This window comes from Lepidochelys kempii, chromosome 4, assembly GCF_965140285.1.
Source record: "Lepidochelys kempii isolate rLepKem1 chromosome 4, rLepKem1.hap1, whole genome shotgun sequence".
NCBI classification, from domain to species: domain Eukaryota; kingdom Metazoa; phylum Chordata; order Testudines; family Cheloniidae; genus Lepidochelys; species Lepidochelys kempii.
This window is the reverse complement of record NC_136383.1, coordinates 91,886,253-91,908,093: the sequence shown is the minus strand read 5'-3', so window position 1 is coordinate 91,908,093 and position 21,841 is coordinate 91,886,253. Positions and strand designations below refer to the sequence as shown.

At 37.5% G+C, this 21,841-nt stretch overlaps 1 protein-coding gene across 4 annotated transcripts in view; it reads right to left on the bottom strand.

Annotated features, from left to right (window-relative positions):
* Positions 1-21,841, bottom strand: part of NFXL1 (nuclear transcription factor, X-box binding like 1) — a 91,048-nt gene that overhangs the window by 66,528 nt on the left and 2,679 nt on the right. For 3 of the 4 annotated variants that reach the window (XM_073342116.2, XM_073342117.2, XM_073342114.2), the window contains exons 2-12: positions 21,271-21,438; positions 19,688-19,797; positions 16,082-16,215; positions 14,515-14,583; positions 8,067-8,245; positions 7,662-7,823; positions 7,405-7,505; positions 6,611-6,725; positions 6,064-6,188; positions 4,199-4,321; positions 400-490 (exon numbers count right to left, since the gene is read on the bottom strand). In XM_073342116.2, coding sequence (XP_073198217.2) covers positions 400-490; positions 4,199-4,321; positions 6,064-6,188; positions 6,611-6,725; positions 7,405-7,505; positions 7,662-7,823; positions 8,067-8,245; positions 14,515-14,583; positions 16,082-16,215; positions 19,688-19,797; positions 21,271-21,438 — 1,377 coding nt within the window. The remainder of the gene's footprint in view (positions 1-399; positions 491-4,198; positions 4,322-6,063; positions 6,189-6,610; positions 6,726-7,404; positions 7,506-7,661; positions 7,824-8,066; positions 8,246-14,514; positions 14,584-16,081; positions 16,216-19,687; positions 19,798-21,270; positions 21,439-21,841) is intronic. The other variant, XM_073342115.2, reaches the window with a different exon arrangement.

The window sequence follows — 21,841 nt, the reverse complement described above, 5'->3', positions numbered from 1 at the left end:
TATTGTGTTTCAGAAACCACCAAACATGACCACATGAACAATATGTAGATATAACTAGGCCTCACACATTGCATATTCAATAAACAGTTACTTTTGTAGGTTAGTTTTTCTTTCAAAGACCAAAACAGTTATTACGATAGGTATTCCCTCTCAGTGGAACTTTGTCAAACAAAAGTTACCAGGTAAGAAACCCTGAAACTTGGCTGTCATTGTGCAAAATGAGAAGATCCAAATACCAGTTCCTTACTTATCCCTACCCAAAGAGGCAGACAGACATCCAGGAAAGGAAGACAATTCTTCCAGGCAGCATGGTTGGAAAAAACCCATTCTAGTGCCAACAGAAACAATATTCCAACAAAAAGGCATCAATACAACAGGAATTTTTCAACATAGTCTTACCTCTGTGGCAAACTGAAGGACATTTGTGATTTCTACACCCTAAAGTTCGTCCGCAGAGTTGATCACAAGGTGGACAGTTTCCAGAACAACACTATAAAATAAAAAAAACACAAAAGATTCCAAGGAAGTGGCTATTTTATAATTTCCAACATGACATCTTCTTACAATGCCATTCATATGAGAGACAGTAGAAGTACAGAAACTGAGCGCTTGTAATAAAAGATGACACTTTCAAATGACTTTCTAGTGTCATTTCAATACATTAGGAAGATACAGATCTTCTAGTAAAAAAAGCCCACACACCTATTAAGATGAATATCTAGAATACTTTTGCACATGGCTGACTTGTGAAGTCATTTTAGACTTAATTACTGCACAGTTTGTGTGATTGATCATCATTAACCTGGGTCTCCCGCAGCACTCTCCAAGATCTGTTTTTCCACCATCTCTGTGCCTGCAGCATGGGAATACTGCTTACACTCCTGTGGGATTTGTGGTCCATTCACGGTGCTTATTCTCAAGTGTGTAATACTATCCGTTCTGCCCAGTACACATGTATCAAGCAGAACAAGTGAATGGACTCCAGGGTAGGAGACAGAAATCGCTCCCCCTGTGAAAGAACTGAAGAACGAACGGATAGGGATTAGCAAAAGGAACTTGGGCTTTTTTTTTTTGTTCAACTGAAAAATGGCAACTCTTTGTTCTCTTCACTGTACCGAAATTTTTAAAATGCTTCAAGAGTGTGCCAGTCAAAACTAAGAGGTTTCAGAGTAACAGCCGTGTTAGTCTGTATTCGCAAAAAGAAAAGGAGGACTTGTGGCACCTTAGAGACTAACCAATTTATTTGAGCATGAGCTTTCGTGAGCTACAGCTCACTTCATCGGATGCATACCGTGGAAACTGCAGAATGCATCCGATGAAGTGAGCTGTAGCTCACGAAAGCTCATGCTCAAATAAATTGGTTAGTCTCTAAGGTGCCACAAGTACTCCTTTTCTTTTAGTCAAAACTAAAAACCAGTTCTCTTTACCTCAGTGTGACAAATCCAAATTTTTAAAAAGTAACTCAAATGAAAAAGATTTTTCAAATTTTGCCTGACGGATCTCTTTTTAATTGGGCTCAAATACCCAAATGTGTAATTGGTATACATTAGCTATTCCATGTTCTCCCACCCACATCATCTTAAAAAATGTCAATACTAAAATACCCTCTTCTATTTCTGAAATATTTACTTTTAACATTTAGAGGATAACTAGTCAAAGGTAGGAAAAGGGCCCAAAGGAACTGGAACTCCCTGCTAACTACAACATTTCTTGTTCTTCGTCTTTAGAGAAAGAAGAGAATTACTAGGTCACCTAGTCTACCCCACTGAAAATTCAAGATTGCTCCTTACAATACATTTACTTGTGCTTTGTCTAGTCTAGTTTTTAAAACTGAACTGCAGAGCTGAAAAATGTCTGTACCTTCGTCATTTATGATGCATATAGATAATCTTAAAATTTTTCTTTTACTTTGAGGAATGAAGGTTGTTTGTCTTTTACATTAGAAGTAAAGACTCAGCATCTCATCTCCTCTTCGTTGGGAGAATGAAGGAAGGGGAAGGCTGCAGCTCAGATGACAACTTTTTGTGACATTATTCCGGTCCTTCAATAAAAAGAGGAATTAACCCCTTATATTTCAAGTGTTAGAAAAAAGTTTTGAAGTGTCTGAGGCAGCCTTTGTATAGCATAAAATAGCAGTGCAGACAGTAATTTTGCTCAGCAGACCATCATTAAAATAAGTGTGCTTGAAATAAAAAACAAAACAAACACCAGCTTGTAGACTCCGAGTCAGAAACTCCACCTTCCTATGTTTGTCTAACACCTCACAGATTCTGGATACTACAATACTACTACTAAGACTGCTGAAAAGAAACCCATAAACCAAAATCAAGCCAGAAATTCACCCACACAACTCAAACACACAGTCAATCTGGTCATTTTCGTTAAAAATGACTGGTTGGGTCAACTGAGATTTCTGAGGACATCTGACAGGCAAGCTACCAAAAAAAGGGAGAAAAATAAAGACTGCTTCTTCTCCTCTCTAATATCCTATGGCTCCCTTAGCGCTGCATTCAAGGACATTTTTAAGGATGACAAAGAACAAACAATGAACAGGAAAAGATACAATTTCAGACCCCTTACAGCTTTCCTCAGGTTCCACTTCTGAATGTTGCTCTTTCCAAATATGAATGATACAATGGGGGTAGAGTTACACTTATTTGCAGCAGTCAAATCTTTAAAAAGAGTCAGTTCCCATTTGGGCTGAGGTGTTTGCCTTGGCATATAGAGGAACATTGGGAGTTTTAGTTATAATAATGAAGCAAGCAATAATCAAGCAAAAAGCAACTTGGAGCCTCTTGACTGACTATTAGTGCTCTCTCTACATACAAAACTGGAAATTATGCTTCTATGCATATTTAATTTGGCCTCATGGATCTACATATAGCAAATATAAGAAAGGAGAATTTTGAGAAACGGACTGCCTAAACTGATTTTTATAATCAAATTCTAGTACAGCCACTTAGTGCCGCACCCGCATACCCTGAACACAAATGTCAGGAGCTATGAATCTCTCTAATGGATGATCTGATGTATAAAAGTGTACTCCAACTGCAACAATGATTATAATTTGGGAGTTTTCATGTTTAAGTTTACTAGATATGAAATTTTTTCAGAGTTGAGCACAGACTAAAACTTCTACAGCAAATTTTTGTGGTAATGCTGCCACATGAGCATACTATTCAACTCATACTGTAGATTTTTTCCATTGTGAAGCTTCCTAATACCTAAACCACACTAAAATTGTAAACCAATAAAATTCTCTGAATGATCTCTGACCATTTCATTACTAAATGTGTATTTTACCCACCAATATTAAAATCTATAACACCAGCACTGCTGGTGTTCTTATAGATTTTAATATTGGTGGGCTAGGTACACATTCTGTACCTACTAACATGTTACAAAAGAGCCGAGAGATACACTACAAAAGAAAAATCATTAAGTATGCTGTACACTTTCACTACACACACGCCCCTCATTCTTTTCAGACATGAGCTCTTCCTTTATGTTAACAAAAGGAATACAGCTGGGTTGAGGTTTAGATAGGCTGCTACCCTGTTCTTTAATATTCAAAGAGGCTTGTGGGGGAGGTGGGAAGGATATTATTTCTATTAACATTTAGATGAAGATTTTTTAAGTCACAAAAGGTAGTTTAGGCACTGAAGTCCCAATGAAAGCAAAAGCTGATCTACTTGGTGACTAGCTCCCTTAAAGCTGAGTAAGCTGCAAAAATCTACTAGGTACCCTCTAAAGACAACTTGCCAACAAATTAGCCCCTCAGGTCAACAAGAGAAACTTTTTGCAAAGGCTATAGATGTTTGAGACTTTTGAACAACTTTACCGTCAATTTAAACCTTCAAAAACATATGCTGAAATAGAAGGGGAAAGTTATTTCAGAAAAACGGAGATAGTTAATATCAAAATATATTCCCAGCAGCATAGCTAAAGCAACCTGTGTTCTTCGGTTTTGGAATTTGCCACAGAAACTACCCTATGCTGCAGATTGAGCTTTTATTTATTAATTAGCTAGCCCTTACAGTTGAAAGAAAGCCTTCCAAATGTAAAACAAAGGTATGTTGATGCAATGCTACATTTGTACAACAAGAATATAAAATTGGACCAAAAACTGAAAGAGTCACATTTAGAACTTTAATGATTGCTGTGTAAGTGTACTGTTAATACACATTTTAACACTCACCTTTCTCTTACATTGGTGCTTCTGGCAATCACGAATTTTAGTACACTTTGTCTCACACAGATACGGTTTATGACACGGCATGCGTTTAGTATGCTTTCCACAACGACACTGCTTTTCAACTTCCTGGGGTGGGGGGGAGGGGAGAAAATGACAACATTATAGTTGGAAGCTAAAAAGAGTTTTCTACTAAGAACCATAAGGCAAACTGACTAATTTTATTACAGTATCACCCAGAGACTGCATTATGTTAGGCACCATAGAAACATATAAGGACACTGTCTCTGCTCAGCTTACAACCCAAAAAGACAAATGACTCAAAGATGTGAGGAAAGGGGATACAAATATACACAGTTTATGTATAAATTAAATAAACAAGCTTATCTGACCCTCTTTCCAACTACCATACATTAGCTAGTATCCCACAGGCATTGTAGCTGAGTTTATCTGAAGGCGATAATGGAAAGAGGATGGGGAGTAGATCAATTGAGAGAGCATTCCATGCATAAAAGGACAGAGTGAAAGACCCCAGCACCCAGAGGATATAGTCCCAACAGATTCTTTCCCGATGCCACGACTTTTAAGCTTAATTCAAGGAATGCAATTCAACATAATCATCTATGACTAAGAGGCAGAACTGAATATTCTTTGAAAGCCACAATGTGGGCCTTATGGTCTCTAGTTGCAGCAAAATGCCATGCACAGAACTATGGCACTGAGCTCAATACACAAATCACTTCCATGCTCTCTGAGCTGTAGTGCTGCACACACACATCAAGGGAGGGTAAATTAGTCCCTTGGAATGCCCTCAACTCATGTGCTTCTGCTAGACCAGAAGCAATGCCAAGTGGCTCTGAGTGAGCCATGTCCAATTAGCCTCATCATAGACAGTACAGTTGTTGGGAAGGCATGCCTTCAATGGCAAGTTGGAGGGAAACCTCCTTCCAAATTGCCATAAAGTGTTTTCAAGCCAACTTATCACTAGAATTCTAAACAGAACCACAGATCTCCAGGTTGTGCCAAAAATAAAAGGGACAACGAACATACATCTTAGGTACTTATATAGCCTCCATTACTATAGTATCTGAGCACCTCACAATCTTTTCATGTATTCATCCTCACAAGCCTCCAGGGTAATACTATTATTCACAATTTACAGATAGGAAATTGAGGCAGACAGACTAAGTGACTTGCACAAAGTCAGTGGTGGAGCAGGGAACTGAACCTGGGTCCCTAGTACTCAAGCCAATGCCCTAACCACTAGACAGTCCTTCCTCTCGGTCATGTTAATTAAAACTTTACTATTACGAATAGCTAGTTTTAAAAAAAATTCATTTTATTAACTTGTGTCTTTTATGCAGCTCGTTTTTCACATTTAACTCAGCTTGGACTAAAATAAGAAGTCAGTTTGACTTCTACATTCTCATGTCTTGGGAAAAATTTTATTTGGGTTAACACTCCCAAGGAATGCCTAAAAAAAGAATTCAATACTGGAAACTTACAAAAAATAAAGCCTTTTCGCCACCCACATATTTTAAAATTTTGGCCTAAAAAAGTTCTCAGCATCACTTTAGCAATGTTAGTAGCCTATATTCCTTTTCTTATGGTGGAAGATGTACATTACCCACACAGGGACTTCCAGTTAAGTTTGCTCAACTACCAGTTCAAACTTGCCTTTAACATGGCCTTTAGAAACTGGTTAGGTCAAGACAGGGTGTAATGCATTTTTCTGAACACATTTACCCCAAGAATCTTGTCTTAGATGGGTGCTTTTAGTGACAGATATGCCAGATTCTTAGGAGGCAAAAAACCTTTATTAGAGTTACAAAGTATTTAAAAGCCACATGCTGGAAGAGATTAAAACTAACCTGTCTACAAATTTCACAGGGACCTCGATGACAACGCTGCGAACACCTATGGATTCCACATTCAAGAACTTTGTCACAACTATCTCCACAAGTAGGTACATCTTCCGTACAGGGCAAAAAAAACACTAAAAGAAAAAAGACAGCACATGTACTAAAGAAAACACAAAGATACATCTAGATATGCAGTTGACAATTTGACTTGTATTTTCTAGCTTCACCCTCTCATTTTTAAAGAAACTCTACAGAAAATATATACAAATATATTGAATTAAGTTAGTACCTCTATCATAAAATCATAGTTAAATTAAGTAATATCAAACTTGTAAAGAATCAAGCAAGAAAGTTACATAAAACTTGCAGCTTTCATTGCTTATTGGAACCTGCTAAGTAACTGCACTGCAGAAGTAAGCCGTTGACCATCACTACCGTAAAAAACATTTATAAACCTGAGCTACAACATTCTCCTGTAAATTCATACTAGTTGGGGAATGTTTGAATCCTATTACAGCAAACAGATGTGCTTCAATGAGAGAAAAAAAATCCTTACTTGATTTCTCACACGGACAGGGCCTTTTCCCAGATCGAGGACATTCGCCACAGGGACCAGAGTGACAAACTTGTTCACATGTGTGATTACCACAAGGCAAAGTTCTCCCACATACCTTAAAGAAAAAATAAAACTATAATACCTCAACAGCTGACAGTGAGCAATTTAACAAGATAAAAGGACACAAAACCCAATGGGATTGTGAAGGAGAAGGGAGTTTTTTCCCTGAGCTTTAAAAGTAGACTTAAGCTACAAATTAAAATCAGAGGTTCTGCGCTGTCTTATGAGAGCACTCATCTTTTGCTTTCCTTCAATTTAAGGTTTTTACGATCTACAGTGTCAGTTGTAGCTCTGAGCCACAAATATTGAATCATTCTTAGAAAATTGATTAAGCTTTTCATAGTTGATACTAGTAAACAAACAAAGCACTAGAGCACATACTAAGCTGTGTTTCATACTTGCTTAAGATGGCAACAGAAGTTTCTCTCAAAAGAATCTAAAAGTTACTCAAAATGATGGGGACTGAAAGTAAAGTTTACTACTGTCATAAGCATGCAGAATTCCAACATAGTCAAAGCTGTGAATACTAATGTCAAGAGTGAATTGGACCCATGTAATGTATTCGTCTTCAAATGACCGCTGCTTAGATTTGCGTGTGTATGTTTAAAAACCACGTACCTTAAAAATTAAATAATAATAAACTCTTAACAGGTAACACTTTTCAATTTTCCAATATAGGAAGTAGCCCATTTTCTTTAAGATAAAGACAATACAAAGAGACTTCTGAAACATACCTGCTCACACTGCCAAAATGGACATGCACAAAGTCTTTCTGTTATTTGTCTACCACAGACACACCTTTGTTTACTGACTCGTGGGCAAGACTGACAATCTCCTAAAAATAAGTGATTAATATAGACTTAATTGTGAGGTGACAGAGGGAGAAGAATTACAATAATTTTTTCCTTTTAATTAGTTCATACAGGCAAGCTTCAACTCTTCGTAACTAATGCAAAACTACTCTCTGAACAATTAAGAAGATCAGGTCTACCTGGGTGACAAGGGTTCTCACAACTGTGCTGTCCACATGGCAGTTTTCGACCACATGGCAGCTGACATGACCATTCTTTGGTACTGCACCTTCTCGGCACTGGTTTAGCCTTCTTACAGTAACAGGCTATTGTTACCATCTTTGGGCAAGGAGGACAAGGACCTGAGAATGGTTAAAAGGAAACAATAAAATTAACATTTCATCACTAGCTCCATAACTCATTTTATTCTCCTTTTATTAGCGTTCAATAACTTTTACTTATAACTTTTAATAATGCAATTTCCCAAAAATATTCACTCTCTCCTATTTATTAAAGTTTTAAGTCCAGTGTCATAAGTGATTTTAAGCATGATAGTTTTCATGACTAATTGTGAACAGTTAATCAATAGCATAGAAAGGACTTACCTGGGTGACAGAGCAGTAGGCACTTATGTCCACATGGAGGTTTAAATTCCCTCTCACATACTTGGCCACATGAGTGAGGTACCAGCCATGGGTCCAACTCTGGATCTTCTACCTTCCCACAGTAGCAGTAGTATCTAGTGGGAGTTTCAGAACGTTTGTACTCAAACCTACATTTTGGACTGATATGGGCAAGAAAAGAAAAAGGACAGTTTTACTAATTCTATTCGGCAAAGCAACACTGATGTTATCAACTACACAGATTTTTGTCCACCCTGAAAAAAAGCTGTATGATTTTTTTTTAAAAGTCATACATACAATCATTTTATTTAGATTTTTTTATTTTGATATTTAAATAATTTTGTTTAAAAAATAAAGCTGTTTAAAATATAAGTGTAATATAAAATACGTTAAGGCCTAAATTTATAATCTCTTAAAACATTTAAATAAAAAAAATATGATGAAATTAGCTTCTATCAGAAACTTTATATAGAAAAGCAGCCTTTGACTCAAAGTATCAGAGAAAACACATCTAACATTTGAGGTTAAGCTTTACAAATATGGCACAACAGGTCAGCTTAAGTAACTTAGGAGCCTGTCTCATTTCAGGAATTTACAGTCCAGTCACTTCCACTTAGGCATATTTGAAAAATCTTCCCAGGCTAAACAGAAATAATCAGTTTTATTAACCGAACTGAGTGCTTAACTACAGTCAATGAATTCATATAGTTGTAAATGTGAAATATATTTTGATAAGCACATGTATCCAAAAAATATTTAAGCTTTTGTTTAATAAAAATAAAATGTTATATGCTGTTGTGTGTTTAATTAAATTCCAGTTACCACCCTAATGCTGCTTGATACAAATCATGAGCCAAAAGTTAATAAAGCAATAAGTCATTCACTATTTTCTAACATACCAAAATGTACAATTAAGACTCTGAAAGTATTAAACTATGTAACTGCTTAAATAGATGTATATAGTTATAGTGTACCCCCCTAGGTAGCAAAAAGATGTGTGAAATATAGTGTAAAGGCTCTATTTAATTGTAAATCAATGTGTTGACCTATTGAGGTCCCTTCAGGTCCTACACTTCTAGGATTCTATGTTTTAATGGTTATGTTAACCAATGAGAACACACCTTTCTTTAGAAGATAATTGAAGTACAAATGGAAAAGTTGATTAAAATCAATTATTCAAATTGAGGCTTTCTACTTGCTGATTTAAAATCAACCCACACTGCTTTTCTACAACTGTTTTAGTTAATGATATAGTTAAATTTATAATACACCAGGGTGGCTGCTACATACTAATTTTTAAATGCACAATTTCACCATAACAAATTCTTCATGCTCCCAGCTCCACCATACCTTTTCCATGAAAAAGTGTAAGACTTGAGAGCATTTAGTATAGCAAACCTTGAGAATAATATTTTACACCTCAAGTAATATCCAAATACTACAATTTTATTCCAAAACAGTACCTGTAACAAAATTATTACTTCCTCTGCATAGGACCACGAATAGTGACATTAAAAACTGGGAACTCTTACTGGACTAGACTCCTAAGATATTCAAATAAAAACTTAGCGATGCTAATACATTAAAAATATAGGTCTACAAGAGATTTCAAGTTACAGCTGGGACTTGCTGTAATCAGTCCTTGAAATGTATCGGTAGACTCAGGGACCAATGACAATTCACAACCACAAGGGCTATAAATTACAGAGGGAGTTTGACTGGGAGTTCGCCTGGGGAGAGCCCACTGAGGGGAGAGCCCCTCCCACTGTGGAGAGCCCATGAGAAGCAAGTTTAAGGGGAAAAACAATTGAAGACAGTTGGCAGTTTTTCAGAGAGACATTATTAAGGGCATAAGAGCAAACTATCCCACTGCATAGGAAAGATAAGAAGTATGGCAAGAGATCACCCTGGCTTAATCAGGAGATCTTCAATGATCTAAAACTGAAAAGAGTCCTACAAAAAGTGGAAACTCGGTCAAATTACAAAGGATGAATATAAACAAATAACACAAGCATGTAGGGACAAAATTAGAAAGGCCAAGGCACAAAATGAGATCAAACTAGCTAGGGACATAAAGAGTAACAAGAAAACATTCTACAAATACATTAGAAGCAAGAGGAAAACCAAGGACAGAGTAGGCTGGGCACTCAACGACGGGAGAAAGACAACAACAGAAAATGTGGAAATAGCAGAGATGCTTAATGACTTCTTTGTTTCAGTTTTCACCAAGAAGCTTGGTGGCGATTGGACGTCTAACATACTGAATGCCAGTGAAAATGAGGTAGGATCAGAGTCTAAAATAGAGAAAGAACAAGTCAAAAATTACTTAGACAAGTTAGATGTCTACAAATCACCAGGGCCTGATAAAATGCATCCTAGAATACTCAAGTAGCTGACTGAGGAGATATCTGAGCCATAAGCAATTATCTTTGAAAAGTCATGGAAGACAGGAGACATTCCAGAAGACTGGAAAAGGGCAAATATAGTGCCCATCTATAAAAAGGGAAATAAGGACAACCCAGGAAACTACAGACCCGTCACCTTAACTTCTGTACCCGGAAAGATAATGGAGCAAATAATTAAGAAATCAATTTGCAAACACTTAGAAGATAATGAGGTGATAAGTAACAGTCACCATGGATTTCTCAAGAACAAATAGTGTCAAACCAACCTACTAGCTTTCTTTGACACGGTAACAAGCCTTGTGGATAATATGGAAGCAGTAGATGTGGCATATCTTGATTTTAGTAAGGCTTTTGATACTCTCTCACATGACCTTCTCATAAACAGAAAAGCAACCTAGATGGAGCTACTATAAGGTGGGTGCATAACTGGTTGGAAAATTGTTTCCAGAGAGTAGTTATCAGTGGTTCACAGTCATGGTAGAAGGGCATAACGAGTGTGGTGCCGCAGGGATCGGTTCTGGGTCTGTTCAATATCTTCATCAATGATTTAGATAATGGCATAGAGAGTACACTTATAAAGTTTGCAGGCGATACCAAGATGGGAGGGATTAAAAATGCTTGGAGGATAGGATTAAAATTCAAAATGATCTGGACAAACTGGAGAAATCGTCTGAAGTAAATAGGATGAAATTCAATAAAGACAAATGCAAAGTACTCCATTTAGGAAGGACGATCAGTTGCACACATACAAAATGGGAAATGACTGCCTAGGAAGGAGTACTGCGGAAAGGGATCTGGGGGTCATAGTGGACCGCAAGCTAAATATGAGTCAACAGTGTAACACAGTTCCAAAAAAAGCAAACATCATTCTGGGATATAATAGCAGGAATATTGTAAGCAAGACAAGAAATAATTCTTCCGCTCTACTCCGCACTGATTATGCCCCGATTGGAGTATTATGTCCAGTTCTGGGCGCCGCATTTCAGGAAAGATGTGGACAAACTGGAGAAAGTCCAGAGAAGAGCAACGAAAATGATTAAAGGTCTAGAAAACATGACCTATGAGGGAAGATTGAAAAAATTGGGTTTGTTTAGTCTGGCCAAGAGAAGACTGAGAGGGGACACAATAACAGTTTTCAAGTACATAAAAGGTTGTTACAAGGAGGAGGGAGAAGAATTGTTGTTCTTAACCTCTGAGGATAGGACGAGAAGCAATGGGCTAAAATTGCAGCAAGGGCGGTTAAGGTTTTACGTTAGGAAAAACTTCTGGCAGAGTGGTTAAGCACTGGAATAAATTGCCTAGGGAGGTTGTGGAATCTCCATCCTTTGGGATTTTTAAGAGCAGGTTGCACAAACACTTGTCAAGAATGGTCTAGACAATACTTAGTCCTGCTCTGAGTGCAGGGGACTGGACTATATGACCTCTTGAGGTCCCTTCCAGTTTTATATTTCTATGATTCTATCATATCATCATCCTATTTGTATACCTGTATCATTTTTGTATCTGAAGTTATGAATATTGACTATGTCTCTGTATTTCAAAATGTAGTTACACCTGGGAAACTCCCATTAGACAAGATGCTTTCAGTCTAGCCAGTGGGTGGGGAATAGGCCATTAGGAAAACAATAGGCCTTAGGAGAAGCTTATCTCCCACTTGGGGCGTCTTCCTGAGACCACTAGAGACAGCCTCCGAGAATGGCTGCTAGGACTCTGCAAGGACATGTAATGAGACCATTACTCTAGACTCTAGTCTCTAGACTCCATCTTGGGATATCAGTGTTTTCCTACAGACCAGTCTGGGAACCAAGCTTTGAAACAAAGGATTCCTGCCCTATCCAAAAGCTATATAAATAAGATCTTCTAAACTTTCCACAGTATGCATCCGATGAAGTGAGCTGTAGCTCATGAAAGCTTATGCCCAAATAAATTGGTTAGTCTGTAAGGTGCCACAAGTACTCCTTTTCTTTTTGCATAAGGCAGGAAGTGACATCAACTGGGGTTCTTCACTCCCCACACAAGAAGATTCCTGGAAATACCTGAGGAACAAAGACTGAACTGATGGAAGTGCTGGAGCCAGGCTAAAGGGATTTTTGGCCTGTGAATAGAACACCTGGGGATTCCAAGCTGTAAGCTAGCGCAACTTGCCCCCTAAGAATCTGCAGCCTGCTTCTATCATCTCTTACAGTGAGAATCTGCTATTCATATGCAATTTATTTAGTATATTAAGCTTAGTTTGTGTTGTTTATTGACTAGAAAATCAGCTTTGATCTGTTTGCTATCCCTTATAATCACTTAAAATTAGGGCTGTCGATTAATCGCAGCTAACTCACGCGATTAATGAAAAAAATTAATCACGATTAATCACAGTTTTAATCACAGTTTTAACTGCACTGTTAAACAGAATACCAATTGAAATTTATTAAATACTTTGGATGTTTTTCTACATTTTCACATATATTGTACTGTGTTGTAATTGAAATCAAAGTGTATATTGTTTTTATTAGAAATATTTGCACTGTAGATACGATAAAGATAGTATTTTTCAATTCACTTCATACCAGTACTACAGTTCAATCTCTGTTGTGAAAGTGCAACTTACAAATTTATAAATTTTTTTTGTTACATAACTGCACTCAAAAGCAAAACAATGTAAAACTTCAGAGCCTGCAAGTCCACTCAATCCTCCTTCTTGTTCAGCCAATCGCTAAGACAAACATGTTTGTTTACATTTACAGGAGATAATGCAGCCCTCTTATTTACAACGTCACCAGAAAGTGAGAACAGGCATTCTCATGGCACTGCTGTAGCTGGCATTGCAAGGTATTTATGCTAAAAATGTGTAGCTGTTGACGCTCATTAAAAAAAAAATGCATTAATGAAATTTGTGACTGAACTACATGGGGGAGAATTGTCTTCCCCTGCTCTGTTTTACCCACATTCTGCCATATATTTCATGTTATAGCAGTCTTGGATGATGACCCAGCACATGTTCATTTTAAGAACACTTTCACTGCAGATTTGACAAAATGCAAAGAAGGTACCAATGTGAGATTTCCAGAAATAGCTACAGCACTCAACCACAGGTTTAAGAATCTGAAGTGACTTCCAAATCAGAGGGACGAGGTGTGGAACATGCTTTCAGAAGTCTCAAAAGAGCAATAGTCCGATACAGAAACTACAGAACCCGAACCACAAAAAAACCAAACAAAAAAAAAATCAACCTTCTGCTGGTGGCATCTGACTCAGATAGCGAAAATGAAGGTGTGTTGGTCCGCACTGCTTTGGATGGTTAATGAGCAGAACCTGTCATCAGCATGGATGCATGTCTCTAGGAATGGTGGTTGAAGCATGAAGGGGCATATGAATCTTTAGTGCATCTGGCACACAAATATCATAGAATATCAGGGTTGGAAGGGACCTCAGGAGGTCATCTAGTCCAACCCCCTGCTCAAAGCAGGACCAATCCCCAATTAAATCATCCCAGCCAGGGCTTTGTCAAGCCTGACCTTTGTCAAGCCTGATCTTGCAATGCCGGCTACAACGGTGCCATGCGAACACCTGTTCTCACTTTCACATGGCATTGTAAATCAGAAGCAGGCAGCATTATCTCCTACAAATGTAAACAAACTTGTTTGTCTGAGTGACTGGCTGAACAAGAAGCAGGAATAAGTGGACTTGTAGGCTCTATTTGTTTTGGTTTTGAATGCAGATTTTTTTGTACATAATTCTACATTTTTAAGTTCAACTTTCATGATAAAGAGACTGCACTACACTACTTGTATTAGGTGAATTGAAAAATACTATTTCTTTTGTTGTTTTACAGTGCAAATACTTGGTTTCAGAGTAGCAGCCGTGTTAGTCTGTATCCGCAAAAAGAAAAGGAGTACTTGTGGCACGTGAGAGACCAACAAATTTATCTAAGCATAAGCTTTTGTGAGCTACAGATCACTTCATCAGATACATGCAGTGGAAAATACAGTGGGGAGATTTTATATACACAGAGAACATGAAACAATGGGTGTTACCTGATCACTCTTGTTACAGTGTGTATGGTAAGGTGAGCTATTACCAGCAGGAGAGCGGCGGGGGGGAACCTTTTGTAGTGATAATCAAGGTGAGCCATTTCCAGCAGTTGACAAGAACATGTGAGGAATAGTGGAGGAGGAGGAAAGAGGAGAGAATAAACATGGGTAAAGAGTTTTACTTTGTGTAATGACCCATCCACTCCCAGTCTTTATTCAAGTCTAAGTTAATTGTATCCAGTTTGCAATTTAATTCCAATGCAGCAGTCTCTCGGAGTCTGTTTTTGAAGTTTTTTTGTTGAAGAATTGCCGAGTGACCAAAGAGATTGAAGTGTTCTCCAACTGGTTTTTGAATGTTATAATTCTTGACGTCTGATATGTGTCCATTTATTCTTTTACATAGAGATTGTCCAGTTTGGCCAATGTACATGGCAGAGGGGCATTATAGCACATGATGGCATATATCACATTGGTAGATGTGCAAATGAACGAGCCTCTGACAGTGTGGCTGATGTGATTAGGCCCTATGATAGTGTTCCCTGAATAGATATGTGGACACAGTGGGCAACGGGCTTTGTTGCAAGGATAGCTTCCTGGTTTAGTGGTTTTGTTGTGTGGTTGCTGGTGAGTATTTGCTTCAGGTTGGGGGGTTGTCTGTAAGCAAGGACTGGCCTGTCTCCCAAGATCTGTGAGAGTGATTGGTCAATATATTTTATCAAAACTATAAAGCAAGTACTGTATACTTTGTATTTTGTGTTTTAATTGAAATCTATATGTGAAAATGTAGGAAACATCCAAAAATATTTAAATAGATGGTATTTTATTATGCTTAATCACAGGGTTTTTTTTAAGTTGCTTAAAATCTCTCTTTTGTAGTTAAACTTATTTTTGCTTTATCTAAAACAATGTGTGGAAATCATAACTCAAGGGCAAAAAGCTGTTGCATATTCCTCTCCACATAGAGGGAGAGAGTGAATTTTATGAGTTTTGCTGTACAGCTCCCTGTGCAGCACAAGATGCTATAATTTTGGGTTTATACTCCAGAGTCGGTGCATGCTTGAGAAGCTGGTAGTTTCCCTAGCTGTAGCCTTCCCATGCAAGGGCCGGTCAAAGAGCCGTTGCGTAACAGGAGCTGGGTGTGTCCCTATCTGTGTGTATGCAGGTGAAAGTGCAGGCTGGAGAGGGCTTTGCAACTTGTCACAGCAATACAGTGCAAAAAGGAGCCCAGACTGGTGGGTCAGGAAGGCTTAGTGGTACTCCAGTTCCAGGTGGTACACCAGGGGGGAAACCCATCAAAACCACATTTTAACTGAGGGCAAAACATGATATCTGTACAACAGTCAAGTTACTGTCTTCACATGTTGAAATTTCAATGCAGTGATTTTTTTTTTTAATGCTTCCTAAACACAAACTGTGCCAGTGTGAACTTCAAACAAATTCACAGAACAATGTGAAAGCAAGTATGGAGTACACATTTTCCAGTTACAAGTACTGTTACTTTTTAAAGTGAGTCAGTTCTCACTTACTCCTCAATCAAGGCATCTTTTTAAATGTAACATGCAAAGCTTACCAAGGCCATGGATAATCTTTCTTCCCAAAATCATCATCTGTCAAGGGAGAAGATATAAGAAAAAGGCTGTCCTTAGCCCACTTTTGGATACATGGCATGTGAAATATACAGAAACATCCAGAACAGCTCCAGACCTAAAAGATAAACATAAAAGAAATGATTATTAGGCTTGCTTCTGATTAAATGAATGAAAAAAAAAAACAGTGTCTAAAAGGGATACCAACTTTAAATCTACTCAATTAAAAAAAAAAAAAAAAAAAAAGGTAAAACTAGTTTCATATACTACATGTATTCCTGTATTCACCTGCCAATTTTGATGATTTTACTACTACAGCTTCATACTGTTGTAAAATGTTGTTCTCTCTTCTATTGCTGTGTAAGTTTTTCCTGTTGCTTATGTGGGCCTAATTACACAAAAGAAACAGTAAAACATTTTTTACCTCTCTAATCTTAGGTGTTACGTGCAAAAATAATAAACCAAAGACTCATGCAGAAGTGTCAGTTTAAATGTAGTATCCCTTTTAAAGCAGGTACTTTCATAACTGACAAACTTAAAAAAAAAAAAAAAAAACTAGTAATTTATTGCAGCCAGTCTCCTTCTGTGCTCTCCTTGCCATAACTGAAGTTGTATGTTCTTGCTCCTGGCTGTATTTCTTTGCTGATCCTGAAGCGAAATCATTATCGTATGCTCAGTACGTCAGTTGAGAATCAAGTGAAATAGAATAAATGTAGCTTTATGATTTCACTACAAGATGAAATAGAAGGTGAGTGGTGAAGGAATATACTTTGTCTAAAAAGAGAACTGGAAACCTGCAAACAGGATAAACACATAAAAGGTGTTATGAAAACACCTCAATGGTGAATAAATTTGTACTGTCAGTCTGATATTTGAAAGATTACTATGAAAATTATCTCAAAGCAATATTATAAGCAAAAATATACAAAAATACATCCAATTTAGGCACACAGCCTCCAGTGCATAAACGTGAATCAGGGTCTGTGAACATACGTAAGTATGTATGCAAATCTTGTGCAATGCCCAAGGAAGGCAAGTCTGTACACACCTATGTCACAGCCCTTTAAGTTAAAATGTCCTTGTTTGCAAGTTTATAGTCTAACTTATGATGTGACGCCCTTTAGGGTATGTCTACACAGCCCATGGCAGAAAGTCTCCCAGTCCAGGCTCGCTCTACTGTGCTTAAAAAAACAAAACAAAACCAACTGTGTACGCAGCACTTTGATGTCATGGCTTGGGCTGGAGCTCTAGGTCTGAAGTCTACCCCCCTCCCCAGGGCTCAGAGCCTAAGCTGCAACGGCATTTTTAGCACGGTAGCATGAGCCCTACAAACCTGAGTCCGTCATCCCAGAATGGGAGGCTCACTACCATGATCTCCATAGACACCTTAAAAGATTGTGTGTTGCAGGAACCAGACGTAATGGGGTAAGTGAAACAGCTGAAGATTTAAGTCTGAATTTCCTTTTTCTCTGGATTTACCCTTGGACATTTTAAAATGGAAGCAGGTTATTTTATGTTTAGCTTGTGAAAGGCAAGAGAGAAAACATTTCCAATCTTCTGACAACGTCAAAAGTGTGTTACCCCAGACCCACTAAAAGTTACTAACAGCTCAATTGCTCATTTCCAAAACTAACATTTATAAACAGTTGACAGATTTACTAAATTTGAATTAAAATACTCAATGGAAAAAACAGTTAAGGATCCAAGATGAGTAACAATGTGTTGATTTAAAAAAAATGAAAACAACAAAACACAAACAACTTTCATTTAAATTTCCAAATGATTTTAGGTCTACTCATAAGTCAAGTCCCAATGGCCTGTGATGGGTTTTTAGATGGGGTAAGATCCAAGTTACCCGGGAAAGAATTTTCTGTAGTATCTGGCTGATGAATCTTGCCCATATGCTCAGGGTTTAGCTGATCGCCATATTTGGGGTCGGGAAGGAATTTTCCTCCAGGGCAGATTGGAAGGCCCTGGAGGTTTTTCGCCTTCCTCTGTAGCATGGGGCACGGGTCACTTGCTGGAGGATTCTCTGCTCCTTGAGGTCTTCAAACTACAATTTGAGGACTTCAATAGCACAGATATAGGTGTGAGGTCTTTTTTAGGAGTGGTGGGTGAAATTCTGTGGCCTGCATTGTGCAGGAGGTCAGACTAGATGATCATAATGGTCCCTTCTGACCTAAATATCTATGAATCTATAAGTCAACTGTCACAGGACAAATCATATTAAAAAAATAATTAAAAAAAACACAAAAAACCTGGCCTTGACACATTAAAAATGCATTTCATTTGTAAGAACCAAAAGGTCTAATATAAAAATCACATACCATGTGTTGTATGAGACTTCTGTGAACAAGTTAACATCTTCAGTTTTATTAGGTATGTATAACAACTATCCACCATTTAAAAAAAAAAAGGAAAGTTTTTCTGCACACTACCTCTTTTGCAGCAAGATTTGTTATTGCAAACCAAGGGCATAGCCAGTCTGTTTCCCCTTACAATATTTACTACAGTGAAGTATGATGGGCCCAGTCATGAACCTATTGAATTAAATGGAGTTTTCCACTGACTTCAGTGGGAGTAAAATTTGGCTTGAGATATGTTGGGTTATGGAAAAATGTGGCTGCATGAAACGAAAAAGACGTGGGTCAGGGGACGTGAAGTCATTTTAGCTATATTTATTCAATCATGCAGATCTCAAAACCCAGACAAGCAAAATCCCACATTCTTCTCTCATTGTACCTTACTGACCCATTCTGCAATACTGTAGCTTAATTTTGGTTCCCCTTACTATATGATCCAACTGTGATACTCCCCTATTGCGGACTGTAACAATATCTTAACCAAGATTCAACAACCGTATCCTTTTGAAGTGTAGGCCCTATTGCTGCGGCTTTTTGTATCTGTGACTTTCTAAAATTTAAAAATGTGATCCTTCTAATTAGGCTTGAAAGGCCTAAGTTTTTATTGATAAATATCAAATAAATTTATCTTTATACACACAAACCAATGAAAAAAATATTTCCCTAGATAGTAATCAAAATTTACAAATTTAAGAAATGTACCTCCTGAAAACTTTTAAAGCTATTTATTTTGTATGTTTTGACATATTGACAATTTGTATTTTAACAGTAATAAAGCTTTACCTTTTTGAATCTCAATGTTATTAGCTAAATGTCTGACTCCCCTCCCCTAATTTCCTACAACTGTGAAAATGTAAATAGTTAAAAATATTGATATTATCCATCAAAATTATATTAAAATAAAAATCAAATTATGTCAAGCTTACTTATACTGTACCATGACCACAGGTTTGACAGGAACCTCACAGAACAAAAACCAAAATTCACCACTACGATTTCAAGTTATGTATGCACAAGTTTTGATACTGCACAAACATGACAGTTAGCTGAAAGTGAACTATAATTTTTATGTAGTATTTAGCACTCCTAGAAACTTTCATATTAATCCTCAACACTCCAATAAGTCAGGCAAGTGTTCATATTTAAATATTTAACATTTGCTTGATACATATTAATAAAAAGCAATTTAGCTGTTTAATACCTTGAAGACTATTGTAAAATACTTACAGCTTGGTTTCTCTTAACTGAAGCAATGCAAATCAAGCATGTCAAAGCCCCAGACTGAAATGCTTCATTCACATATTGTCTTGTACGTTCTAGTTCACTTGCATCTCCATCTTTAATACACAAAAAACAAAGCCTTCTTGTAAGACCATTAACAGTGTTTGATCCTCTATTTATATCTGAGCACCCAAAGATGAGCACTCACGTTTAAAGATAATCAAATGTTCATTTGTGTAGCATTATTTCCAAGCACAAGTCAAAGAAAATGTCACATTAGAGTTTTACTGAGCTTAGAAGAGGAAAGGAAAAAAAAAATCACACTAATCAAGATGGCAAGTCTGTCCACCCAGCATATAATTGAGTATAAATAGTCAGCAGGTGCACAGGGATTTAGTTAGTTTCATTTCAATTCTTGGGACCAAATGGCTAAATCCTGCAGCCCTCTTCCTCACCTGCATCTCACCAGATCTCTTCTTCCCCCCATCAAGTGGTGGCAAGTATACCAAAATTGCTACTCCCATCTCCCCTCGCCAACTTCTGCCTCAGATGGCACACTTCCCACTCCTCAGCTGCTACCTATCCATACCCTACCAGTCCAAACACAGCCCTGCCTGACCAGTTCTGCTCTGTTACTCCTGTCATCTCCTCTCCTTCAATTTTCAGGAGCTCTTCCACCACTACCATTCCACTTCCCTTGCCCCACCAAATAAAACAAAAATGTAGACATGAAAGAACTAAAGAACCGGAAAGGTCCAGATGCTACATCTCCCATGCATGGGACTAACTTACCCAAGTTGCAGGGCTATAACAATTCAGCATAAGGAGTTAGAATAAATGCCTACATGTATCCTCTCTCCAAAAACAAAACAATACAAACCTATGAAAAACCACACAGTTCTGAAGCCTTGTTTTGCAAACCTGAGACTTTTCTTCCCCTTTGCCTAATCAGCCAGCTTTTCTCCTCAACTAGCTGGCCTGGTGTATAAGTGGCATATGCAATTGTGATAAGGTGCTAGCAGCAGCATCCTTATCAATTGCTGCAGTATGAAGTCTACTGCAAGCTCAGCTGTGAACAATTAAACACTTTCTGTTGTGGGATTATGAGCACCTGGGTGGTAATACTGGGCTGACAACATCATTGGGAGGATATAAATAGAAGGAACAGGAAACAAGGGTGAGCTCAGAAGGGAAGCTCAGAGAGTGAGCTGTACTAAGGAGGGAGGCTATATTGAAAGCTTCTGCTACACAATACCTGTGTGATATTCTGTGCATTTAAAAAAAAGCAGAGGAATAAAAGATACATGTAGTGAAAGGAAAACAGCCTGGGAGTGTTTGTAACTGTGAGGTGACAGAAACATTCTAGACAGCATAGCACACCAGGTAGTGACAGAGATACCCTGTGACAAATCTTCTACCAATCTTGACCACCACAGAAAATTAAGTACTTAACATCGTATGTTAAGAACATTACAATATCAGAATTATCTATCTCTAATTATCAAAGCTTTTAAATATAAGATGATCGTACAATGCTGCCAATTTTTTTATGCCACAAACAGAGATGTCAATATATTAAAATATTTTACCAGTTTGATTAGTATAAATTGTGAATGTTTTGGCCAATATCTTTCCATGTTTTCCTTCGCTATCTTCATCTTCTTCAGAAGAGGAACTAAACTGGTCTTCAACAAACTTTTTTGCTGCCGCTTGATTAGCCTTCTTAATTTCATCAAATTTCTTCTGAGAAGATAATTCTGTATAAAAAATACATTAATTTTAATGCCATATTAAATTCTGAAGACTCCACTGTCCTTTTTAGTTTTTTTTTAAACTTAATGTTCTCAATAAGTATTCTCTCCTTACAGCCAGTTCAGCATTTTAGTGTTTCTAATGCAGGACAAGTAAATATGGCTCCTCCCTCCCCTCCCCCCAAATACTGTGCATCAGCATGAATGTTCAGTTTTGGGAGTACTTAATTGCATTTGATGCACCAGTATCACTATTTCAAAAGAAATATTAATCTAACCAAACACACACATCCTATCAAAGTATGCTGGCTAGACAGTACATACTGCTGCTTTACCTAAAGGCTATTAAAAACACTATTCCTTTTTGTTGGGTCAGGCACATAAAATTTCACAACTGTTTGTAATAGTG